Source organism: Calliopsis andreniformis, chromosome 7 (genome assembly GCF_051401765.1).
Source record: "Calliopsis andreniformis isolate RMS-2024a chromosome 7, iyCalAndr_principal, whole genome shotgun sequence".
NCBI classification, from domain to species: Eukaryota; Metazoa; Arthropoda; class Insecta; order Hymenoptera; family Andrenidae; genus Calliopsis; species Calliopsis andreniformis.
The window spans coordinates 12,038,813-12,066,237 of NC_135068.1; the positions used below are offsets into that span (position 1 = coordinate 12,038,813).

Here is a 27,425-nt window from a genome sequence, read left to right on the forward strand (position 1 = left end):
TCAAGTAACTCGACTAATCAGAACAATGCTTTGTCTTTGTGAACAGACTCCATCGTATCTTCTTAATGACCTGTATAGAAGTGCGCGAGCAGAGCTGAGGAATGTCGATGGTCTATTGGAGACCGTGAAAGGAGAGAAAAGCCCGCGAGAAAAGTGCTTTTCACTCCTGCTGAGACCCTCTGCGGAGGATTGGCCTGAAATTCGTGAGGATTCGATGAGATGTAGCTCTCTCCTTGCATGGGGAACCGTGGTCTACGCTTCCCGATGTTACAATGGATTGCTCGCGATACTGTGCTTTCTTGCACCCGTGAAATTTGCATGCTATTGAATCTGCTGATGCTGCGGGGATTCTGTGAACTGGTATTGCTCTGGCGCTGGGGTGTGTCTCATTATGGGGATTACGGGTGGGATATTGGGAACTGTTCTTCATTCAATGAAAACCTGTGGGAGGTTTAGGATCGTGGATTTTAGGAGAGACTTAGAGTTTGTTAGGACAACTAATCTAGAGCCAGCTTAGAGCAAACTTTTTGAACTTGGAGACAGATTAGATGACCCAGGCATAACTTAATGTCAACTTACCTAGCTTGGACCTAACCTAGAGCCAACTTAAAGAGCTTGGAGTCAATTTGCTTAGCTCAGACCTGACCCACAGCCACCTTAGAGTCAACTTAGAGAACTTGAAGTCAACTTACCTAACTCAGACTTAATCTAGAGTGTACTTAGGGAACTTAGAACCAATTTATCCAATTCAGACCTAACCTAGAGCCAACTTAAAGAGCTTGGAGTCAACTTGCTTAGCTCAGACCTGACCTAGAGTCAACTTAGAGAACTTGGGGCCAACTTACCTAACCTAGACTTAATCTAAAGTGTACTTAGGGAACTTAGAACCAATTTATCCAATTCAGACCTAACCTAGAGTCAACTTAAAGAGCTTGGAGTCAACTTGCTTAGCTCAGACCTGACCTAGAGCCAACTTAGAGTCAACTTAGAGAAGTTGAAGTTGAGTCAACTTAGAGTCAACTTATCGATTGGAGCCAACTTATCGATTGGAGCCAACTTACCTAACCTAGACTTAATCTAAAGTACTTAGGGAACTTATAACCAATTTATCCAATTCAGACCTAACCTAGTCTTCTTAGGGAACTTGGATCCAACTTAGAGAACTTAAAATCGACTTAGACTTCGTGCCTAACTTGGTCCCAACTTGAAACTAACTTAGTTCTGCTGTAGTCCTATTTGGAACCCCCCAGAAAGGACGAAAATTGGAAAAGTGTGATAAGATTCTCCGCCAGGAACCCATTTCCAAGAAAATCGATCATCCTCAAGGAAAATTGAGTTTCCCGAATTTAGTTCTAGATACTTATCGTACTTTATCATTAATTACATTTCACATAAAAGTAGGTCAACAGTAGGCTCGCTACGACTCTGAAGTACTCCTTGCATTACTTGTCGAGTCCCACAAAAATCGAGAACATTGCATCACCAATCGTCTTCACCTGCAGAACCTTCAGCTAACTAACTCGATTCGATTTTAATTAGTAGAAGTTGCTCAGTTTTCATAAAGTTAAACTGCAATCCCTGTAATGGCACCGATTCCGCTGCTTTTTGCCACGCTAGTCAGAGGAATTTAACGCTCCACCAAGCGCGAAATACCGCGAGGCCAAGGAAAGAAATGCAGCGAAAATAGAGAGGAATTTCGAGGAAAGCTCCCGCAGCGCGAAATCGCAGTCACAGATCGCAAATCACCTATTGTTTTGTCTCCAGCGCGCTAAATTTTTCCCCAAGCCTTCCTCCATCTCCTGAGTCCCCTGAAAGTCGAGGGAAATTCATTGGTCTCTAAAACACTTGCTCTGGTTGCTGTTTTAAAGTTCGAAGAATTCCTGAACAGTTCTCAATAACAACACGTAACACATACAGAGTGTTCTGTACCCAATAAATGGACAACACTTCAGCCACTCATTCAGCAGCCAAGAAGAATAACAAAAAGTTCGTGTAATCAAGTATTTATTACATTTAATTACAAAATATAGAAGCTATGTTAAAGCTGTAACATAGAATATAGAATAATATAGAAGCTATTGTTCACTGACTATGGAACGCCCTGTATAAATTGGCTCTGCTAGATGGAAACAGGAGACAGGCTTCAGCTCGAGACAAATTTTTTAATTAATCGCATCATTTCCTCACTCGTTAGCGACTGACATTTCCAGATCACGTCGTGGCTCCTCTGCTAATAGGCCCCCATTTGTCCTCGTCGTTTTGGCTGAGTCGCAGCAGCGGCTCGAAGAGCTCTGTTCCCACCAAGTGGTATTTCTAGAGAGACATAGACAGGGTTGATGTCCTACCAGTCGATAAAACTTCCCACAGTGATCGTGGCTATAGCAACGTGCGAAGTAAAAAGCACGACACTTACGAAGTTACCAGACTCCAAAGATAGCGATCCCAAGAAATCAAGTATGCATTAATTCGACAGTTCGACTCCTCTAGCTGAGCGTTGCTAGTCCTTGAAACCTTGGAACTCCTTTTTTAACCGCCCTGTACAGACGCTGGCAATGGAAGTGGCGTGTCTGCTGAGTTTTCTCCAGAGGCAGCCTGAAAAAGGATTAATTTCCGCGCGTCAGATCGTCTGGCCTTTCCTCATCGTTCGAAAATCGGCTCCCAGGTAAATTACTGACGCGGCGTTATCGATTGGCCGTCGACGCATCGCATTGTTGCTCGAAGGGGCTGCTCGTTTCCCCTCGCCTTTAAAACCCAGCGGCGGATGGTCAGCCGAACCTGGCCATTAAAAATGCAGGCGGATTGATTCGACCAGCCATCCTGCCGCCATACGCGCTGGAGAACGGATTCCAGTTCGTTCGACGTCAGATTAGCGGCGTCTGACCCGCCACTGGGACATTCTACTCGTAGATTCGTCGCGCTCGGAAGGACGGAAGACGTTCGCCAGCGGCGGGCTGTGCTCGAGGCGTGAAGTCTCGGCGGACGGACGATTTGCTGCGGGAGGATATCGGGATATCATTGTGGAGAGTGGTTTCGTGAGATTCGATAGGATTAAGGAGGAATTTCTGGACATTCTGAGGATGGTAACGAAGGGGGAGCAATTTCAGGGGATTTTGGCGGATTTCTGGGGAATTTTATGTGGGAGGAGGGGGAGGAGGGCGGTTTGGGGAGGTTAGGAGTTTGGGAATTTGGGGGTAGTGGGTTAGAGGAGGCTTTTTATAGTCATTTTGTGGGTGTGTATAGTCATTTGAGGGATACTGTATAAGGTTTGCATAGAATTTCATAGTCATCTTATAGTCACCTTATAGTTACCTCAAAGTCACGTTATAGTCACGCTATAGTCACCTTATAGTCACCTCAAAGTCACGTTATAGTCACGCTATAGTCACTTTGTAGTCATTTTATAGTCACTTTGTAGTCACTTTATAGTCACTTTGTAGTCACTTTGTAGTCACGTTATAGTCACTTAATAGTCACTTAATAGTCACCTTATAGTCACTTAATAGTCACTTTATAGTCACTTTATAGTCACCTTATAGTCACTTTATAGTCACTTTATAGTCACCTAAAAGTCTCCTCAAAATCATCTTACAGTCACATTATAGTTAACTTATAGTCATTTTACAGTCGTCTTACACTCATCCTCTAGTGACCTCATGATCACTTTATAGTCATTTTGTAGTCACCTTACAGACTCTCTGCAGACTGATCTCATATTTAGCTTGAACTCTCTATAGACTGATCTTATATCCAGCTCAAAGTCTCTTCCCAGACCCAGCAAATTCTTCACCAATGACTAAGCACTCTCCCATAATCATAAATCTAATACAAGCCGCCCATCGCTCAGCTCTCCTTCATTAATACACCACACTCCATTAACTCGTCCCAGAAAAACGCTTCCCCATCGGTTTCCCTCTGCCAGCCTCCTTCCCAACAGCAAAGCAAACTCGCGATTATCGTTAATTGGACAGGCAAATTAACAGAAACGAGGTTGAATACTGGCGGTAAAAAAAAAGGTGATCTCCGGTGTTTCACGAGGTTTTAATTGGCGCGTTTCAGAACGCCAAAGCAAACGAGCAGAAGCGCCCTTTGTTGGAGCGTGACGCCGCGCGAGTGAATGGAGCTGGAGCGGCGTGGGAGGCCATTGAAATTGATCGCGCGCGTGCAGCGGCGAAGAAAAGCGGATCCAGGAAATTTTCAGCCCCTGTTTCCTCAGCGCGTTTTGGGTAATCGCGCCCTGGGGGGACAGGTGACGAGTGATAACAGCTTCCTGTCGCGCTCTTTGAAGTGCCCGATCGACCCAGGGCTCCGTTAATTCGGGAAAAGGGGGATATTAATTTGCCTAATCGACAGAAAGCTCGCTGGCAACTGTAATCGCGAGATTATTATCCAGGCTTAATTACTGGATAGGAAAGCAGTCGAGGAATGAGCAGTGAGAGGAGAAAAATTTTGTGAATCAAGATTACAGTGAAGTCTGAATGGAGATATAGGAGTCAGGAGTGCAGAGAATTTTATTTAATTAGAAACAGAGTTCTTTTATTACGTCTTCAGGTCTGACATAAACACCTGAGTATGTATGTACATAATTAATTACATGATTAAGAATTTTGTTAGGAGTCTAGGAAATCGCGCATTGTACACAGTTGGCCAATGAATGTTACAAGCCAGCGGCGAGGAAGTCATAACTCAAGGGGAATGAAATTTCTGTTGGCTGTCTGGAATAAAACCATGGCCATTTCTTCACGGTGACTTTTGGTTTTCCACGCTCATCCTTTAACCCCCGCCCCTCTGTGACCTGTAATTGCGTCTATGGCTGGTATTTATCGCCAGCACGTTGCTCCTGACGCTTGCACAAGCTCGCAAGACAGCGGCGAAAGAGCCTGGAAAAGGGAAAGGGACTAGGGAATCGTGCGGACGACAGGACTACTGCTGCGACTTCTATGAAGTATAAATAATAGCTGTGGCAGCTCTTCCCACTGGGCGAGCTCGTTTTTCACTCCCTTTCCTCGTGAAGTCTATTTTAGATCTTGTTTTTCGAACCTTGGGAACTGAATTATTATGTTTTCTTGATTAGTGATGAACGAGAGCTTCAGAAAATTCTTTCTACATTCATTTAGCTCTAAGACAGAGATATTCTATTATAGAACATGGACTTAGAAAGAAAATTTAATATATATTTGCGTTAAAGTTGTTTTAGTGCTCTGAAGACGAGAAAATCTATTTTGCCCTACGGTCGCGCGAGATTCACTTGAGAGTCTCTCGAGTTTTTAAATAAAAATGTATTTTCCTTCTGTTACAATGAATCAAAAAGTGTTATGCACTCTCTATCGATGTTTTGTTTGCCAAGAATAGCACGCCACTCGATGGCAATAGCCATGCGTTCGTTATCGAGCGCGGTCGATGCTTGTGCTCGATATTTCGAAACGAAAATAATTGTTCCATGCTGGGTGCGCTTTCCGCTGGATCGTGGAATCTATTCGAGTGCCTGCTCGAGCCACGCTGAAGTGAAACACGATTTAGGTGTATTGTGTCGATTTTCCCTTCTTCCTCGTTTTTCCAAAATGCCACTCGCGAACGACAGAAACGTGTCAAATTATTCACAGGGCTTATATATGGATCCTCTGTTCATGACAATCGACAGAGCACTGTATGCAAAAATTTTGTTGGAATTTTCCTAGCAATTGTTCTCCAAGGCTATTTCAAATACAGAATATTTAGATCAATGTTACCTTCAAAAAATTGAAATTTGTTAATTATAAAATAACAGATTCACAAAAACTTGAATCAAAAAGCGCGGAGAGTGGATTATAATAAAATAATGGATTTCCTCGCAGTTTTAAGTAGATCCTCTTTAAAACCACGTTCCCATTGTTTCCTTTTCTCGGAGCTCACAAGAGTTCCTGCACGTGAAGTTTGAAAAAATCGGAAAAACTGGTTTGGATAACCGAGAGGATTATCTTCCATTTCCGTGCGAGCACCCGGGAAGCCTTGGTCGATTCAGGCTGCGCCAGTCACGTTGATTGCCCGATAATTGTGTTTCCCGTGTCACTGGAATCTGCGTTTTCATTGCGACCCGACCCCGTGATGTTAGAACGATATATCGACTTTGCATCCACGTCCCTTCACGTCAGCCATCGTTTTACAATTCTCAGCCCGCTTTTAAATCACGTTTCTCTCGACGATCGCTGATTATCCTCTTCGTTAGCTTGAATCCGCTGATCAAACGCTCTGAGAGCTTCAAGAAGCTTTTTTTCACATTTTTCAGTCGTGAAACAGTGATATCTAATTGCTAGATTTAGCTTGAGAAAGGAAATTTAATTATTCTTTTATTAAACTTATTCTACGCTACGGTCGCGCGAGATTTGCTTGACAATCTTTCGAGTCTTCTCATGAAAAAATTGTGTTTTTCCTTTGTTTCTTAATCTAGTTCCTCTCATGAGATATTCTGAGGTCTTCAAGAAGCTTCTCTATTCATTTTCAGTCATAAAACAGCGGTACTTAATTCTTAGCTTTAGTCTGAGAAAGAAAATTTAGTTATTCTTCCATTAAACTCATTTTGCCCTACGGTCGCGCGAGATTCACTTGAGAATCTTTCGAGTTTTCTCGTGAAAAAACCGTGTTTTTCTTCTGTTAGTGGAAAATTTCAACACGTTCCTCGACGAAAGTTTGCTCTCAGTCAATTGGAAGCCCAGAAACCCTGGCTGGCTGAGGAAGAAGGTATAATCAAGAAAATTTGTTAGTACAAGGGAATCAGGTTACGGGTCGATGGATCCCCGCGACACTTCTGGCTTCGGTTCACGACGGGGCGAAATTGAAGCGTACTCGATGGGTTCCCAGATAGATTCGAACCACTTACCCGATGTAAACACGAGGCTCCGTTTTGAAATGAAATCCTCGGTCGAAATTTCACTCCTCTGTTTCAGGCTCCCTCTCGAAATGCTCAAAGCGAATCGCGTTCCTTTGGTGCACGTGACACCATTTGACATCGAATCTTTCATTCATCTATTCCTCCATAATAAGAAATCTCCCATTCCGCTTCTCTTGAATTCACGAATCGCTGAAAGATGTGTTATTAACTGCAGAGGGAACCGAAAGTGGCTTTGACAGGGGCAAAATTTTCGCAGAGCGACTGGCGGAAATTGTTCCTGGGGATCCTTGCATCCTGCGTGAGACGTCAAATCGGATTCGAAAGTTTTCGATGGTGAAACCAAAGCGAAACACTCTTGGAATATTGAAGCTCAGAGTTGATTTTCCACTGTTCCTGCTTCTCGTGGTCTCTGACAGTGATTGCCCACTCACAGCTTCTTCCATACTTTTTCGAGTCGTTCTTCTCTGCTGAAGGCATTTCGTAATGTTGGCCTGTATAATCGTGGCACGTTTCGAGAGGGTCGTCAAAGGATCCTCAGCGACACTAGCAAAGAGATTTTCAATTGAATCTTCTCCTCGAGGCCTGACGCGAGTTCCAGCGGCATTACAATGCCGCTAATTGTCGCGCAAACTTTCTGGCCTAGGCAAAGCGCCGTTTAAACACTGGGGACATCCCTCTCGACTGCTTAACAGGCACCTTAAGTCAGAGAAACGAGCGACAATTGGGTTGGCGGAGCCTTCAGCGGCTTAAGAACCAGCGCCCTCAAAGAGAGAAAAGAAAGTAGGGACTCTAGATGCGGCACTTTACCAAGTTCCTGTGTCGATCGATCCAGGGACACGTGGAACAGCTCCGCTTCCTCGGGAACTGATTGTGAGGTTGTGTAAGGGGCGACTTTTTCTCCCTTTCGTGTATCGAGCTTCGAGGAGTCTGTCTTATTGCATGCTACTTGTGAATTTCTCGACTGTGCACTTTGGGGAATGGATTCGTGCAGCTTTGTAATTCGGTCGAAGTGGATTCGCTTGGGTTAGACTCGGGTTAGAGGTAGGTTTGAGCTGGTTTGATGATATTTGTGGGTGGAGAATGGGAGGTTAAATTTTGTTCAGGTTTGGAGTCGAAGGAATTCAGGATAAAAATTGAGACTTCTCAGAAGTGGAAATTTTGCGAGAAGTTTGTGCAAATGTGGCCCAAACCTTGGCTCAAATTAGCTCAAACTAAGACTCAATCCTCTCCAAACCTACTTGAAACTAGCCTAACGAACCAAGACCTACCTCAGCACAAACTTAATCCACAATTTTTGTCAAACGCCCTCAAACATCTTCAAGCGTCCTCAAACTTTCTCAAACGTCCTCAAACGCTACCAAAAACCAGAATTAAAATAAAGAACTGGCCCCAAAATTCATGAGAGTCTCCTCTCTCTTATCGCTCACGTCGCCCTTGCATTACTTGCACAGTGATTGCCTGTTCGACTGAGCTTCCAATCTGTCCTCGCGCTCAGAGCCTTACAGGACAGGATCCAATTGAAATCCATCCCCCTTCGGCTAGCTTCTGCGTTCTATCTGCTCAGCTGTTCCTTTTCTCGTCGAAAGAGCCACCCATCGTTCGTAGCCAGCGCCTTGAGACCCTTCGATCGCCTCCTTTCTTCTCGTTGACGCGAGCGTTAAAAACGACTGATTTAATCTCGCTGGCATCGCTGCCTCTAACCTAATTCCAGCAGATAACGCGGATACATCGTCCCGCGGATGCACACAGTCGAACGAGCGTTTTATCTTGATCGAGATAAATGCTCGGGAGCCGAAGGGACGATTTAAATTCATGGAAACCGCGAGAAAGCGTTTTCGCCGTTTTGGCAGTGGCTCCTTTGTTCGAGGACTTTTCGCCAGGCGGGTATTTTAATGGACTCCAGGAATTTCTGGAGCAGTTACGTAACTCCTTTTAAGGGAGCTGGAATTGTGCAGCCTTGAATTTTTCAGAGGAATCGAGATCTTGAATCTCCCCTTCTGAACATAGCTATTGGGATTAATAGAAATTTGAAATGGCACGAGGATGAACTGGTAAGAGGACTCTAGGGAGTCAGGCTAGGGATGTTTGGGGACTCTTTGCCAACTCGGTGGTAGGAAAGCACTAGAAGCTAAATATCAAGCTCCCAAATGAGGTCTGTTTCATGCAGGAGTTTCTGCTACGAATTTGTCTTCCTAGGGAACAGTTCCACAGCAGTACATCCTGTTGGCTTCTTTCACTGGTTAACCCAGATCTAACCCAGACCTAACCTTAAAATTTCATTCGTAATCGCCTCAAACATGAAAAATAATCCTTAAAGAAGCTTCGTCCTCCTTCACAATCAACTCTGTGCCTATTATCACCTCAGCCAGGACTTCTCAAACATCCTAAAACAATTTTCCATAATTCTGCAGCCTCGTTCCCCGAACTGTGTCTCTAGAAATAAAATTCGAAATTCCCGCCAAGGGGAGCAGCCTCGATTTCGATCTTTTCCTCTCTATGGCTTGCGGTTGGGGAGCAGAACGTCCTCGAATGCAAATTTTCATGGACCGTCGGCGCCTTTAAAGCTCGAAGGGACAGCGTGAGGCAGGGTAATGACAAGGAAAGTACGCGAAACGGAAATAGTCGCGGCTAAAGCGAGGGCAATTGTACTCGGGCTCGAGTAACACGTACATCATGAATCCTAAATGCTATCCATTCTTCGGTGCAGCTCGCAGCATAATGCAGGCGCGTTTAATGCATTGCGCCTTCGATGTTCTGCCCAGTTTCATTTCAACGTTCGATCGAATTGCTGAATTTTATTGGGCCATTGAAGTGTTATGTGACGGAAAAATCGGGACGTAACAAATTTTTTAGTCGCCTCTTTTCATTGTAAATATCAATCCTAGGGAAATTGGGAACGAGATTCTTTACTTGAGAATCAGAATATTGTACATGGCCTCATGACCCGTATATGGGTCAGGGCTGTTTACTGTCTCTAATGGTTCTATTAAGTTCTTTGTATACCAGTTAGTTAAAAATTGTGCATGAATATTTCAGATTATTAGTTACTTTGAGTTTGGAGCAACTTTTCACTCCGAAGCGACACGAATGGGCAGTTTTTCGCGAATATCTTCAAAACTAAGCGATTTTTGGACACTTCGAAGGCACAGTGTTACTGTCCTTAGTGATCCCATTAATTTCTATTCAGTAATTAACAAAAACTCATGCATGAATATTTAAGATTATTAGTTACTTTACATTTGAAGCAACTTTTCACTCCGAAGCGACACGAATGGCCACTCTTTCGCCTATGTCTTCAAAAGTAATCAATTTTGAAAGAAATTTCAACCCCTCGAAGGCTCGCTAAGGCCTCCCCAACCGACTACCGATAGCAAAGAAACAATTTTCTCCCCGACTATTGAGCTTCCGTGTCCATCAGCTACGAATCACTGCGTTAGCCATTTCAGCGAAGCCAATTCGTGGCGTTCAATCAAAAGAGCAAGGAACCGATGCGCTCGATCGATTCGATCTCTCCCTCGGCGCCAAGATACCTCGATGGGGAGGAAGATAGACGGGCCAAGAGCGGAGGATCACGTGGCCCTGTTCGGTAAATATCGCGAGAATTCCGCGGAGGCTAGTCGATCCAGAATCGGTCGAGATTATCAGTCGAGAGATATCCAGATATATTTATTCATTAAAAATTCAAACACTTGCCAAAACGAAACACGCTTTCCTCCATCTGAATTGAGTCATTGCAAGAGCTAATACCTCAAGGTAAAAAAAGGAAGAATAAAGAGAAAAACTCGTGGATTGTGGGAAACCAACGCGCTGATTCCAATCTTCGTGGCGATGGTGTGAATGCTCAAGAGACTTCGTCTTTGAGAGAAACGCGAAGGGTAAATGAGCTACGGGAATAAGGGGCGAGTTCTCCGCGCGTTTACAGTGGAAAAAATGGGGGAAAAGGTAGCGAGGAAAAAGGCTCTGTTAGTATTGCGTGCTCTCAGTTTCCGTGTCCTCTGTGAGAGAGAAGCTTCAGGATTTCGAATGGCTTTAAAGGTTGTCCTTGCCCGATCCCCTCTGTAATTCGTTGTTTGCTTGGATAAAGGGGCGGAAGATCCACTACCACCCTTTGTTTATTCGCAAGGCGAATTTCTCTGGGCGTTTCGTCACGATAGGGGCTTTCTTGTTAATCTAGGAAAATGTGCAAATTCATTTGAATTTTTTATTCTGGCAAAATTAAGGGTGAGAGCCAGCGCTACTTCTCGTTAAATAATTAACATATTGGCTGTTTCAAACTATGTGGAATATCTGAAATGTTCGAGTTATTTTTTAATATGCTGCTCGTTTTGGGCGAACCTTTTTTTGCATATTGTGAATTTTTGCCTCTGAAAAATGCAGAGCGTTTCGAGAGCACGGTGTGTGAGAAATTAAGCCGCCACAGAACAACGGGAACAACTTCGTAACAATGTTTAGTGAACTTTGGAACTCTGTATATTGAGGGTAGATCGATATATCGAAGCTGTATGCATAAACGGTGAGAAAGTGGTGTGGGAAACTGGTCATTGAATATTTAACATAATTAAGAGGGAATCATCGTTCCAGGAAGATAATCGACGCAATAAATCGACCACCTTTTTTTATAAAAATTGAGGAAGATAGCGAAATTAACTTGTTTTACTTTTAATAGAAATTAGGAAAAAATAATGGTTGGATATCATAAACTACTTAACAGTTCCATCGATTTTACACAAAATAATCATTCTTACGAATTTAATTGTCCCAGAGTAATCTGTCACCCACTGGCTTGTTAATTATCATGAATTATGCGCAAGTACGAGCCATTAGCAAGAAATTCGCGTTATGGTATAATTATCAATTAATTGTCAGAGCTCAAAGGAAACTGAATTGAATTTCTCCGCCGTTATCTGAGCCATTACGACGAAACTGCATTTAAATTTTACAGTAATTACAGAAGAATGTTTAATTAAGTTCGACACAGGGCGCAACGTAATCAGAGACTTCGAGGCACCAAGACGAAAACGGAGGAAACTCGGTCGCGTTTCGAATTTCCTCTCCCATGGAAGCTCCAAACAACGTCGAGTTTCCCGATGATCGAAATTACATGAGAAAGAAAAAAGTCACGTTAAAATCGGGGGCGGGGGCAGTTTGCCGCGGCTGGTCGCCAACAAAAACAGCAATTCCACAGATTTCGATGGCAAAAACTTTTCGCAGGGAAATCGAGGAACGACGTTGACAAAAGGGAACGCGTTAGCGGTATTGAATATTTTGGATCGCGTTATATTCGGTTGAAAGCGTTTCCCAGCGACGGTATCTCCAATTTTTCGTTCCATAGTTGCTTATGTAATACAATAAAAATGCATGTAACAAAATGAAAGGACTGTTCGATGCCGAAAGAAATTGTTCTGCCCATCAGAAATTAATCAGGCTTCTGACTTTGATGGAAACGAGGGCTTAAAGTCGTTCGTTGGCGATTACTGACCGTGCTGCGATCGTTTGCACAGTTCGTAGCCAATAAATAAGTAATTAACTAGCTGATTGGCAATTTTACCGCGCTTCTAGCGATCACAGACCTGTTAAACATTTTATTATTCGCAGCTACTAGAGCCTCGGCCAAATCCAGGGGCCATTCGAGGCTACTTACTCCCTCGCCAAGCTTTTAAAGTGATTCTCTTTCCTCAAAAATTCATAGAATTTTATAAAACTACTCAAGATAGTTATACTGTGCCTTTAAAGCATTAAAAAATTGATTATTATTGAAGATATTCGCAAAAAACTGCCCATTCGTGTCGCTTCGGAGTGAAAGGTTGCTTCAAACGCAAAGTAACTAATAATCTGAAATATTTATACACCATTTTTTATTAATTTCTCCACAGAATTTAGTAGGCCCACTAAAAATAGTGATACTATGCTTTCAAATTATTGAAAACTCAATTAGTATCGAAACTATTCGCGAAAAACTGCCCATTCGTGTCGCTCCGGAGCATAAATCGCCTCCAACCCACGACACGACCCATAGTATCTATTTCCAATAACCCAACCATCTACTTACAGTCCCAGCACTGTAATTTCGACCTCGTTACAGAATTTCCCCCAAAATTCAGGAATGCCCGAAAGTCACTGACAGGAGAGTCGGCCCTCGCTCCGCTGGAGCCGAGCAAGTCGAAGTGATTAGGCAACAGCTGCCGCCGACAGGGAAGCTTCCAGTCGATACGTCTAATTCGATCAATAGAGCCTTGTCTCTGTTCTACACAGTTGCGAACGATCCCATTCCGCGTGCCTCGGCGACTCGAGGCGGGCCAGAGGGACAGTAAACACCTGGAGAACAGGAACCAAGGAGGATGGTCCCTCAGGGTCCATTTCGAGCGTAACCGCTTACTCCTCGGGACGTTATCGCTTCAGCGGATCGTGCTGGAGCTCCAGCGGGGGCGTAACTTCTCACGCTGCATGAAATTCGAGCGCTGGTGGACCGCGGGGGCATAATGAATCCGCTGGAGCCAGTGGCGAGCGCAAAGACCAGTGGCTCGACGAGTGTCACAGCGGCCAGGCATTAGAGCGCCGATGTTATTCTACATCCGTGAACAGGAAGTCGAGTGAGTGCACACGAGTGGCCGTAAGTCGAGCGTGGACAGCGGTGGGTGGGGACGAATCGCGGGCGATGTCCATTCTGAAATTGGGATACGAAAGGGGGGGGATGGGTGGTGAGAATTCTGGCAGAATGGCACTTGGCTCGGGAAGTTGGCGCCGTGGGTGGACAGGCCGAGTTAGTGAGGTGGATGTGTCTGACTTGGGACCTAGTCTGGTGGCTTCGCTGTGGCTGAATTGGGAGGACTTATCCTACTGGGGTTGCTGTGGCTGAATTGAGAGGTCTTATTCTACTGGGGTTCCTGTGTCTGATCTAGGAGGAGTTGCTCTACTGGACTCTTTGGCTGACTTATGGCTTTTTGTTTTACTTATTCTCGTACTTGTTCTACTTAGTCTCTTCTACTTACTCTACTTATTATTTTACTTATCTACTTAATCATAGTCTACTTATTCTTCTACTTATACTACTGATTCTACTTGTTTTACTTATTCTACTGATTCTATTTATATTATTTATTTTTCTACTTATTCTAATTACTCTTTCAATTATTCTACTTACTGTCCCACTTAGTCTACTTAGTCTTCTACTTATACTACTGATTGATTCTTCCACGCAGTCTGCTTATTCTTTTACTTATACTACTTATTCTCCTATTTATTTTACTTACTCTTCTGTGTCTAATTCGAGCCTTATTCCCCCGACACATCTTCAGTAGAATAGGTCACAAGTCAGACACATCTCATACATATTTTTTAAGCTTCCCCCTAGAGACTCATACAGTCTATTTGCTCGAACATCGATGCCATAATGACGTACTTTTTTCTGCGTATCTTTGGCGCTTACGTCAATAAACTGACCACAGAGTTAAGAGAAGCAGATCGATCACAGCCATCAAAGCTCACGAAAGGGTAATATAACTTAGGTTAAAATTGGCCTCTATTATCGCGCGAAATTTTAAATACCACTCCAGGGACCCAGAAAAAATATTCCAGACCAACAGAAAATAACGAGAACCAAAGTTTGCGAACCCGCACAAATTGAAACTAGTCTTCTCCATGTTTAATCTAGAAAGCAAAGCAGTTTTATTCTCAGAAAATCGCAGATTGAATTCTCGTCTCCTTCAGAAAATAAACGTTCCACTCTGCGAGAAACCAAGGCGATTAAAAAATGAAATTTCGTTCTCCGCAGAATCTCAAGACGTAAACTTCACCTCATTTCGCGAGGAAATTTTTGTATAATCGTTTTTCATCTCTCGCGCAGCGAGCCAAAGTAACTCAATCAGAGCACGAATAATATAAATCTCAGCTAAATGATATGCACGTCTCCTTGATTACTGGCTCGCGTTTCATTCGACCATTTCGCTTTCAATGGCTGCTGATTCAGTCAGGGGAATCAATCGTGGGCATTCGAAATAAAAAGTCGCTGCCTCGAGACTACGGGCTTTAATAATCCTGATTAGAGGGCTGGACAAGGCTGATACGTGAGCACTGATAAGAGGCAGTGTTATGTGGAATTTTCCGAGTGGACGACGAGTCAGGGTTTCTCATATTGTCGCCCTGGTGGCGTGTCGCGTTTCGTTGGAAAGAAAAATTGGAACACGCAAGTTTTTTGAAGGTCAGATGATACAGGGTGTCTCAGAGGAAAAGGAAGCTTAAGAAAGTAAATATTATAAAGAGAATAATATTTAACAATAAATTTTATTCTGGATTCGAACAAAATTTTTGGAAATTGTTAGTCTCTGAGATTCTACAATTTTTTGATTCGGAATTATATGGGATAGCTGCTCGTTCCCAATGGAAAATGAACAGCACGCGAAACAGCAGCAGCAGCGAGCCAAAAGCGTGCCACAGAGTTAATGTCAACCTGTTCAGAATCCATATTTCGTGTTCGATAGTAATTGCACACCTGTCGAGCTGCGCCGCAAACACGATTGTCCCAGCCACGTGCCAGAATACACTTTCGATCATGCCAGTAGCAATCTAATCGAATTTTCGAGCTGCGTCGAGAACAACAACAGCAAATGACTAGCTTGATTCGCGTAAAAATTTCAGTATCTGTATCCTCAAAAAAGGAATTCAAATCTACTTCACAGTGTTCCAAACAAAAAATTTCAAAAAATTCCATTCCTCAGCGTCACAATTTTCCCAAGTTTTTAGCTCGAATCACTGTCGTAATTAGCGGTGCATTTTGCTTGCGCATACGTGGAGCGTATCAAGGATTTTTTTCCCTTGGAGAGCGTTCCATCAAAGCAGGTCGTGGATGAAAATTTCCTCGGCCCGTGTCGCCAAACAAAGATGAAACCCTGCTGTGTCGGCGATCGTGCGAGATATAATGAAGCATTCGCGCTCGACAAAGGTATTCGACGTGATCGTATCGATCGACTGTGAAATATAAGGCGGCGACGCTGCTTCATAACACGTGTCGTAAATCTTGGCTGAACGTCGGAGATCGGGACGCCTCTGACAGGAATTTCAAAAGAAAATCGATTCAGAACATATTCGTGCCCTGGCTGATAAAGAAAGATGCAGCTGGGATGAATATAACCATCTTTGTTCGGTATAATATATTATTGTTAATAGGAAGAATAATGGCAGAGGTTTGCAGTAGAAATATCAGCGATTTCACAGGCATCTCTCTATTTGTTATTAATTACTTAAGCGTGTTTTAGATTGAAATTGATTTATTCAATTATTTAAGTGTATTTTAGAGTAAATTCGTTTCATTAATTATTTCAATGTATTTTGGACTAAAATTGAAGCTCCCAAAGATATCAATATATTATATTATGTATTCGCTATATTCCCCAGCAAGTGTCTCTTCACAGGCACAGTATTTAATCCTGATAAAAAAATGCAGATTGAATAAATATATCGATCTCTATTCAACGAAATATATGAATATTAACTGAAAGAAAGTGCCAGAAATTTCCAGTAGAAATATCAAGCATTTCACTTACATGCCTCGATTTTTAATCATTTAAATATATCGTGGACTAAAATTCATTGGACTAATTATTTAAGTGTATTTTGGATTAAAATTCGACGTCCCAAAAATATCACCCTGTTCACTGTACCCTCGAGCAAGTGCCTCTCCACACGCACAGTATTTAAATCAGCATACGTAGCACATTAAATGAATTGGATATTAGAGACAACGTAGTCAGCCCAAGGCTCGTGAAACTCGGGTAGAATAAAGGGCGGGAAAGCTTCTGTGGAACGAGAACGAAACGAGCGCCTGTGGGAGTATTATCTTGGTAGCACCTGTGGATGATACGGTACAAAGAGCAAACGTTCCCGGGGTTCAGGGGCCAGGGGCAGGTCGTTTAACCAGAGAACTAAATGCTGCGGTGACTTTGAAGTTCGGAATCTGGGTCCTGGACAGAGGCAAAGCTGACTGTGCAAGCGCCCTGTGGAAATGTACCTTAACGCTCTTCTGCATGGCTCACCTGTGACACCTGGACTGGGTGTCGATTGGGCCTCTTCTGTAGCACTTTCGTTCAGTTGCCATAAGAGGGAATTTTTTCACATTCTCTTCTTTTTTAAATTTATCAAACTAAATGTGGTGGAATTTTTCGTACAGTGTAGAAGTTAGCAATATCTTCCTCCCCTGATTTATCTCATAATCATAAAAGTCACCCCAGTTTTTCTACCCCACTGCTCGCCAGACACATCCCCACTGACGATTAATGTAATTAGATCAAGTGCTTGGAGAAGAGCACTTGATTATGCATCGCTTGGGATCAAGGCCAACTACGTGTTCCACTAAGAAAGTGAAACTATTCTGAACTGTCTGGAAGCTTTTAAAGCCATACTTTAGGTAAGAGCTGTATTGGCACGAGCAGAATAATATTCATGAGGCTCTGTCTGAAACATTCTTTACTTGTACTACTAGAACTGTCCCAGTAGTTCGTATAAATCATTTTGTATCTGAATGTAAGATAGCAGTTTGGTCTAGAAATTAGAGCAAAATCCAGCAAAATCCAGCAAAATCTCTGACATTATTCTTTGCCTCTGTCTGAAATATCATTTGCTTGTACTACTGAAACTACCCCAGTAGTCGATATAAATCATTTTAGATCCGAATATGAAGTAGTATTTTGGTTCAAAAATTAGAACAGAATCTCTGACACTCAATATTCCTAAGGCCCTGTCTGACATACCATTTACCTATACTCCTAAAACCACCCCAGTAGCCGCCACAAATCCTTCTAGAGTCCTTAAAATATTCCCGAAAATTTTCTGATTTTATTCTAAGCGAATCTAGCTAATTCCTCAGCAGGCACTCGGGGTAATCTCTTCTCTCCATAATCACCTCCAGAATTCGTGTTCTCGTTCCTCCCCATTCTTCTCCCAGATCGAAATCCCTGGGTCGTGGCAACGTGAAAGCACGAAAGCTCGCTCGTGCGTTTCCCCAGTTTCTCTCTGTGGCGGTGTCCCCCGAAAAGAATCTGAAAACCGTCACGGCGATGTTTGCTCCCCCGTGCTCCAGTTTCGGCTGTTACTTATTGGAACGTGACAGCGCACCAGGAAGCTCATGAGATTCTACGCCCCGCGAAGGATGTTTATGTGCATGCGCTCGGGCGTTGTGACCCAGTTTCGGAACAGTCTTTTAACACAATCGAGGAGCGCGCCCGAAACGATGATCTCCATGGATAAAAAGGGGCTGAGAGCTAGACGGCGGGGTTACGTGGCGCTGAACTTGTTATTCACTTACACGGCGAACCAAATTGCACCGCGGTCGCATCCTAGATTGCTCAGTGTCGGGTGAATTCGAGCCAGTTCCCTTTTTACCTCATCGGTTTACGGTTTTGTCGTTGTTTATGTGCGAACAGTCGCTCCATGATTCTCTGATAAAGGATTTAGTATCGAGGGAAACGAGGATAGGGGCTTGGGGATGTGGTTTTTTAAGGGACACAGGAAGACAGAAACTCTGCAAATGAAGGAGAGGTAGTTCTATTTTAAATAGAATTTAATTTTCATCACTAATTTGTGATAGAGTTATTCTTTTCTGTGAGAAAAGACACTAAGGGCTAGGGACTTGGAGGAACTAGGCTCTAGAGTCTGAAAAGGAACTAGAGGCTAGGAACTTGTATAGAAATTGAGCATTGGAGTCTAAAAAGAAACTAGTATCTACAGCTCAGAGGGAAACTAGAAGCTAGGGACTAAAATTAAACTAGATTCTAAAAAACAAAAAGGTACTAGAAATCAGAAATTAAGTACTAGAAACTGGGGAATAACTACAAAGAAAAAGAAAAATATTTCCATTTAAAATATAGGGGAATAAAAATTTCAATAATATCCACAAATACGTAAAAATGGAATTCGATTAAAGTGAATTTAGTGGCAGCAATAAATTTTGTGATTATACAAATTTTTCTAATGTACACCGAACGATTGAAATGTGTCGATAACAACAAGTGTCACTCGATATTATCTCGACTCGGTGTCGAGCGTGCGCAGAAACAATTAGCGATAACATCGTCAGGGAAACTTTAATTTATCAAGCGATCGCTCATTATTCGCGCTCATAAATCAGCCGTGTGATCAGCGCGTCCACCCCATAGCGTGGAGCGAATACAAACATCGATAATTGGTCGTTCACTTGAAAAGCGAAACAACGGTTCGCTAATAATGCGCCCAGCAATGAGCGTCGCCCCCTCCTTCACCCATGGTGCACGATGGATTTTATTTTCGCGCCGTGCGATATTACAGCGAATTCGACGCCGACGCGCTCGCGCGTTCACCGCCTGAAATAATATTTGTAATTTGTCGCGAGACGTGAAAAATATTGCTACAAAACGACGATTTCGGGACGTGGGCGTGCGTGGGCTCGCGCAAAATAAATCCAGGTTTTATGACGTTCCATGTACAGAGTGGTCGCCAACAAGTGTGTCTGCTTTGGGAATTGTTTTAGTGATTTCACTGTGTCTGACTAGAGACATTCTACTGGTTTCAGTGTGGCTGAATTAAGACTTATTCTACTTATTTCAATGTGTCTGACTAGGGACGTATTCTACTGATTTCAGTGTGGCTGAATTAATACTTAATCTACTTATTTCACTGTGTCTGGCTAGGGGCTTATTCTACTTATTTCACTGTGTCTGACTCAGTGCTTATTCAACTGGCTTCCACGTAAGAAGCTCGAGGAAGGGGATAGAAATGCAAATATGCAGGCTTTACCATAAATATGTATTTGATCGAGACGAATGCAAGAAGAAAGAACGACAGTATTTTCTTTCCCCCCTTGCCTCCTGTTCTTTCTCTTGGCCAGCTTCCTGGCAGTAGTGATGGATGGTCTGTGTCAGCCATGAAATTCGATTTTCTATTATTTATGGAACTACCATAGAGTTATCATGAATTTATCTTTCGATTTATGTTCGATTGTGGTATAATCTTGAAAATTCATCTTGAAAACGACTACTAGGGATCTACTAGGAAACTACTAGGAGACTACTCCTAGAAGTAAACCTTGAACGAGTACTAGATGAAATACTACATGGTATAGAAAAGAAGACTACTAGGTGACTACTAGTAAGCAACTAGGAGAATACCAAGTAGCCTCTGATCAACTACTAGGTGAAACATTAGATTATTTAGAATACTGTCAGAGGACTACTAGGAGACAATTAAGTGATTACTTAACTAGGAGAATACCAAGTAGCCTCTAATCAACTACTAGGTGAAACATTAGATAATTTAGAATACTGTCAGACTACTAGGAGACAATTAAGTGATTACTAGGGAATTCTAGGCGACTACTAGTACACTGCTGTCTAATTCTCAATAATTTCCTTCCTGCCCAATGCAAACACTGCTTCAATCCCCAAAGGTAGAAATAACAAAAGTTCCATTTCACATCGAATTTCCCCTGCTGCAAAAGGAGAACTGAGAGGGTGGATGGGGAGAATGGGCTCAGTGCACAAGACGAACGCCCGCTACATTAATTCTCCTCTTTTTCTGTTCCCAGGCACGGAAGAATTGGGCAGCAGCATAAGCACCACTCTGCCCTCCGCGCCGACCGAGCTCTCCCAATTCCCGAAGCTTTGTGAACTACGCCGAAAGTTTCCTGTTCTCTATCGCGTGGAGTTCCAGGTGAGGACAATAAATCCCTCCGCGCACGACCTCAAAGCAGATCCCTCCCCCTGGCCGCCCGCTGATTCGACGTTTTCGAAGCTTGTATCTCGCTTTCGACGACTTCGCCCAAGTCGAGGCGCTGGGCGAGGCAGGATTTTTCTGGGGACCCCGACCGAGACCATCGAATGGCCATGAGCCGCCTCTGAACCTTTGTGGTAGTTCCAGACGAAGTGGAGACCTCGAGGAGCCATAAAAGAAGGCTTGCTTCAGTGGCTAATGGAAAGATATACTGCGGAGGGCCATTTTTGTGGCATTTTGGTAGTCGATAACCCTGGAGAGAAATAAACTCGCCCAAGATGGTCACGTGTATCCTCTCCCAGCAGCTTGATAATTCATCACACAGATATTCCAGGTTCTACAGGCTGATTCAGAAATAAGAACATCTCAGGCTCCTCTAATTTCCTGTCAATTGACTCGGTGAAACATGGGCAGCAATAAATACGAGGCTTGAGAGAATAAAAAGGCAGGTTGTTCGTTCCCATACTATCAGGCTGCACATGGCCGTTTCGGTTCCCTTTATCTCACATCATATTATCTCATGTGCACGATCCCCTTCGGTTACGAGCCAGTCCTTTTTCCTCGCGTTCGTAGCCAGCATACTAAGCAGGACATCGGATCAGGCGAAGCCCTTTTTTCCCGCTCATTTTACTCACGATCGTGCTTGGTATTTACCCTCCACCCAAGCCCAGAGGTGAGACAAGAATCAGTCAGAAGTCGATGGAAATATCAGAGAGCCCCTCTTATCCTGGCCCTGTTGCCCCTTTGAACGTCAAACGATGCCCCCTCGAGTATCTCTGCCTGCACCAAAATGACAGTCTAATGAGAAACCGATATTGAACCGAGTTCCCTGATCCTCGGGAGCAGTGCTCTCGAAGATGCCAGCGTCTTGGCTGGCTGCCTATCTTAGGGCCTTTGAGGATCTCTAGGTCGAGGGTCTGTGGAGATAGTTCCTTGGGAGATATAATTTGATTTGCTGGTTGTTGGAGAGTTAGGCTCACACTGTGTGGAGAATGGGAGTCTCTGAGTTTAGGGTGAACACTACTTCATGTAGCCTCGATTCTATCATTATCATCCCATTATTCTAGTGTCTTGTTTCTGCTTTACATCAGCTTGGGAAGAAAGCCATAAATAATAAATGTTCTGTTACAGACGGCGACAAAAGTGGAGACGCATTCTTGCAGACACGCGACGAAACCTGCGAATAAAGAAAAGAATCAGAATCAGAAGTGTATCCCTTGTAAGTCACTAGCTTTCGAATTGTAGCATTGGTCAGTGGAAAAGTAGGATAAATGTCCTAGTACCTGGACACTTGAGATGTCGAATGCCCCTGTAAGTGGGCAACCTTTTCAGCTATTTTGTACACTTCCAGACACTTGAAATGCACCTCAGTGACTGAATGTACTATTTTTTGTTCTTTTATTAGGTACATTAGAATTCTAGCCTTAAATTAAAGAAAATTTGCGTCTGTGTCCAGATACTGGGGCACTTATCTTATTCCCAATTTTAATTTATTTTCAATTTGCTTTCCTCTTTCATTTAGATGACTATAATCGAGTGGTGTTGGAGACGATAGAAGGTGAACCAGACTCTGACTATGTCAATGCCTCTTATGTAGATGTGAGTAGAAGTTACTACAACCAGAATTTAATCAATCTAAACTTGACTAGAGTACCTATCTAGCAAAAATGTCCAAAATCTAGAAAAATACACTGCCCAGTATTCAGAGAATGAAACAGGTCTCTACTTAGCTTGAATTTTTCAAATTACCTTCATGAAAATTGTTTTTATTAATTAAATATGAACATGTTCCCAGAGTATATTGAAACCCAACGCCTACATAGTGACCCAGGGACCCATGGAGAACACCGTGACAGAGTTTTGGCGCATGGTCTGGCAGGAGAAGGCCTGCTGCATCGTTATGCTCACGAAGACTTTTGACTTCATTAGGGTGAGGAGAATGGGCTGAAACAGTGCATGAATTTTTAATGAATATAATGTCTTGCACGGTTCCAAAGGAGCCTCTGTACCTCCTCTGTTCGGCTATTTTCCAACCGCCCAGGGCACGGGGCAAGGTGGACGCAAGAGGATTCCGCTGCCACCCGTTTGCACACGTATTTACCTCGACGATTTTGTTTGCGCGACTCGTTTATCGAATTCGTCCACACGTCTCGTTTATCCTGTTTGTCCACGCGTTCCGTGCGCCGTGTTTTTAAGTATTGTTTAACGAGAGGATTCTGGAGAGAGGAACGAGTGGACACTCGCGGGCGAGATATTGGTGATACTTTGTGAAACGCGAGGCCAGAGGGTCGATAGATCTTGTGGGAAACATTTGTGTCCTTTGGGGGATAGTGTTTTGTGAAAGAACATAAAGCAAGTTATTATTTCAGTCTGCAACAAACACTCTGTGCAATCAATAATTTCTTGAAAATTATGTTAAGAATTGTTAAAAAGGCAAGGTAGGAAGCACTGAAAGTAGACTGTTTTACTTTGGTGAGCACTCAAAGGGTTGAAGGAAGTTAAGGGACACAGGGAAATTAAACAGAAAGCAATGTAGAAAGTACAAAAGGTAGTCTCTTATTTTAGCACTCAAAGAGTTTACACAAGTTATTTTTACTATGATTAGTATAAGGACAAGGTAGAGTCAAAGGAAAGCAAAAAGTAGATTCTTATTTTAGTAACCATTAAAAGAACACTAGGTTAAAATAACTTTATTATTTTATAAGTAACATTATTACTGTGAGGACAGAGTAAAATGAAACCACAAAAGAGTGTCCAAGCTCCAAGCTTTATTACTGGACGATGTTACAGTGCTTTATAAATTGGTTTTCCTAAATTTGTGGAACCTTGTCATCGTGTATATTCATATTTCATCAATCTCCCAGCGTCAAGCGATAACGAGCCCCGTTGGTCGAATCGATTCCAGGTGATGTGTGTCCAATATTGGCCAGCCAGCAAGGACAAGGATGAAGAGTACGGCGGCATCGGGGTGTCAGTGCTGAAGGAGGAGGAGCTCGCCAATTTCCACATACGTACGATAAGGCTTTACAAGAAGAACGAGAACGACGTGAGTGCACCATCCGTTGTGCTTTCCACAGATTCATGGCCGCGACGTGAAAAATTGACGACGAAGAAAGCAAACGTGTCACGCATTTCGCTGCTCTTGCAACTTAAGCCGCGATCCTACACGTGTCTTCGAGCTTAATCCTCTGAAACCATTTCTGTCTCTTTGAAGAACATGAGAAATATATCTCCTTTCTTTGAGGAGATGAATGATTATTTAAAGACAGCAGAATTTTGTCTATGTAGATTTGCTGGGTTCTTAGATCCATAGAAAGAGGGTTGGGACACTTTAAGCCGCGTTCCTACATGTATCATCGAGTTTCATCCTCTGAGACCATTTTAATAGCCTCTTGAAGAATATTTTCCTTCTTCAGAAAGATGTCAAATGATTATTTAAACCCAATCTTTTATTGTCTAAATATCTACCCTCAACTCTCAAACCCACAGACATGAACTTAAGCCTCTTCCCCACTTCTGTTTCTTCAACCTTCCTTACCACCTTCTGCTCCACAAATATCGTAAGTTCTTATTGCCCAGCCACCCCACTATCGAATCCTCCAAAGTATTTTCTTTTCTTTTACCATCCTCTGCTCGTCTTCCTCTAACTTTTTGCCCACCCTCTGGAGAAGGGTTCCAGTAATCTCTGATACAGTAACAAAGTCTCAGCTGGCAAGGACCCGCGCAAACTCGAAACTTATCTCGAACTTACTCCTTCATAAGGTTCTGGATCTGTGAACGAAAGAACGCTGACGGAAGTTGATAAAAAGTTGGGCGAAATTAACTGCGGGGGTGGGCGGGCGACTGTGCTGCTTCAGCCGTTTCGAAACTGGGTGAATACGAAATGACACGGTGGAGACAGGAACGAGGGGAATAGATGAGTTTACTCGAACGACCATTACGTAAGACTTAATTCTGCTAACTCATCCCACCGAGGTGGAACGAAAACAGGCAGTCCCTCGAATTCTTCTGACAATCCTGCCTCAGCAATTTCAATGTAATAGCACTGTCATGTATGTTTATTGTAATTCCAGGAAGTCACGGAGGAAAGGACCCTGTTGCAATTCCATTACACAGAATGGCACTCCCATACTTGCCCATTTGGGAATGCGGTTTTGGAATTTCGTAGAAGAGTCAGGGCTGTGGTAGGGTCCACCATTAAGAAGGAGTCGGGACCCATGGTGGTACACTGCAAGTGAGTATTTTAAAAAAAGAATTTTTCTGATTCTCCTGGCGATCATTAAATGGTACCTTTTTCTGGGGGGCAAAAGTGATGGTGGAGGAAGGTCAGGGGTGTATGTGGCGATAGATGCTAACATGGAGCTGGCTGAAGAGGAAGACGCGTTTAATGTGTTCGGTTATTTAAAAAAGTTACGACAAAGCAGAAGAGGACTTATTGAGAACTTGGTAAATTTCAGTATTACTTCTTTATTATATTCTGAACAGGAGAAATGAGCTTCATAAAGTGAGAGGATTTCATTTTTTATTTGTGGCACGAAGGAAGAAATATTTCAGTCTATGAAATTTGTCGAGCAGAAAAAAGTTTACGCACTCCTAGTTTGCACGTTAAAGTTTCTTAAGATCTATAAAATAGAGTCAGGGAATTCCCCAATGATTAAAGGTAAAATATCAGTGTTAAACTTTTTTCACTGTGTCCCAAGAATATTTTACATCAATCCTCAGTATCCTGCAGAATATTTTCATTTTATTTTTCTCCAATCCTCAATGATCAGAGATGGATTTTCAAGGACTGATTTATGTTTCATCCAGGACCAGTACAAATTCGTGTATGATACCTTAGAAGAGTTCGTGGTGTGCGGCACGTCGTGGTTTCCGGTTTCAGAGCTGTCCCAGCGGCTCAAGCAAAAGAGCGTAAAAAATCCCATAACCAAGTTGAACGAGTATCAGAGGGAATATCAGCAGATTTGTAAGCAAACGCCGCGCTTTACGATCGGAGATTGCGCTGGCGGGCATAGGGCAGATAACAGGGAGAAGAACAGAGACGTTCTAGTAGTGCCGCGTAAGTCTTCGCTGACGGAAACACTTATCAAAATTGCACGATAAAAAGGGCCATTGGTACGGCTCCTGTAAAATGCAGCCCAGAGATACGCGAAAAGTAAACGAAAAGAGTCCTCTTCTTGAATATTCTATGAGACTTATTCAGCAGTTTCTGGAAATTCAAGCACCAGGAAGCCAAGGAAATTCAGTCGCCTTTTTGATGTTAATCATAATTCAAAAATATAAGTGTTCTTAATTTTGAAAGCGGCAGAACTCTTGGTTGCCTGACATTAATGTTGTAGACCCTTTCGTTTATTTATTTTAATTAATTCAAGAGATATTCTGTAACTTCTTAGAGCTTGGCTAACTTTCTGTGTCAGTGTGTGTCCTGTTACATTTTTGTTTATCAATTAATCGTATCTTTTTATTCAGCCGACAACTTTCGACCATACCTCACCAGCTTCCAGGGTAATAGTTACACTGACTACATAAACGCTGTCTTCGTGGACGTAAGTTTTGTACTTTATTCTTTCTCAGTTCTCTCTTAATAAACCAACAAAAAGACTACTAAATTCTACTGTTCTCATAAAAAGTACTACCTCTATCCTTACTAAAAACTAATTTCAACACTTCTTCCATTTTTCTTTGTAGAATTGTTAACATTCTAGTAGATCCTCTACTTCATTCATATCTACTTTATCCTAGAAGACCTACTTGATCTTCAGTTCTTGATTAATGTCGCCAGTTTTTATGAGGCACTTTAATTATTCTGATCATAACCCTACTTTTTCGCCAGGGCTATACGAAGCCAAGGGAATACATCGTGACGGAATGGCCACTTCGGCACACGTGTGGCGAGTTCTGGTCTTTGGTTTACGACTACGAATGCGCTGCTGTGGTGGTCCTCTGTGTGCCGCCCCCTGGGTCCACGAATTTCCCGAGCTTCTGGCCTGAAGGGAAGCATTCAAAGAAATACGGGCCAGTGTTCACGATCGACCACATCAGCCACAATCATTACACGAATATCAAGACCTGGGTGAGCAGCTACGATACTCTCCAGCACCTCTTTTTAATGCTAGAGCTAGTCAGGATAATGTGTGTCCCTATTTATCGAAGTGCCAAGGTTAGAGATCTCTGGGAAGGTCCATAAATCAGAGAAATAATGTTCATTGAGAGACTTTCTTAGTTTTATTAAACATTAATGGAGGAAAACCCTAAAACTTTCATCAATCCTCATCTTCTAGAACTTCCAAAGACTCCTCTGGTAGTTTTAGTGTTAAGAAGAACCTACTCTCTATCCTCACTTTAATGAGATAATTTCATCCTTATTGCAGATCTTCAGGATAAACAAGAAGATCGTCTCCCTGACCGAGCTCATGGCAGGAGTGAAGGCTCCCCCCAAAACCGTTCAGCTGTTCCAGTTAACTTGCTGGCCGATGGGTCACAAAGTTCCAACGTCGACCAATAGCCTGGTGGAACTAATGAACATGGTAGAGAGATGGAGACAGCGGACGGATTATGGCCCAGTCGCTGTGGTCTCTCCCGATGGCAGGAGTCGTTGCGGTGTCTACTGCGCTGCCAACGCCTGCATAGAGCAGGTGATCCAGCACGGCGAGGTGGACATCTTCCAGGCGGTCAAAACCGTGCGCAGGCACAGGCCTCAGCTTGTGGAGAACATGGTACGCAATATTTAATAGAGGAAGTTGGAGAGTACTTCAGAAGAGTAATTAAATGCTTTACCACTCTGGGATATTACTTTCTGAGGAATTAGGGCTGCTTCAGACTATAT

General features: G+C 43.0%; 1 protein-coding gene across 1 annotated transcript in view; it reads left to right on the plus strand.

The window, feature by feature from the left end:
- Positions 1-27,425, plus strand: part of Ptp36e (protein tyrosine phosphatase 36E) — a 54,969-nt gene that overhangs the window by 27,267 nt on the left and 277 nt on the right. The window contains exons 3-13 of the mRNA XM_076382716.1: positions 20,415-20,539; positions 21,731-21,818; positions 22,122-22,198; positions 22,395-22,529; positions 23,505-23,645; positions 24,673-24,833; positions 24,910-25,045; positions 25,409-25,658; positions 26,069-26,145; positions 26,433-26,672; positions 26,971-27,315. Coding sequence (XP_076238831.1) covers positions 20,415-20,539; positions 21,731-21,818; positions 22,122-22,198; positions 22,395-22,529; positions 23,505-23,645; positions 24,673-24,833; positions 24,910-25,045; positions 25,409-25,658; positions 26,069-26,145; positions 26,433-26,672; positions 26,971-27,315 — 1,775 coding nt within the window. The remainder of the gene's footprint in view (positions 1-20,414; positions 20,540-21,730; positions 21,819-22,121; positions 22,199-22,394; positions 22,530-23,504; positions 23,646-24,672; positions 24,834-24,909; positions 25,046-25,408; positions 25,659-26,068; positions 26,146-26,432; positions 26,673-26,970; positions 27,316-27,425) is intronic.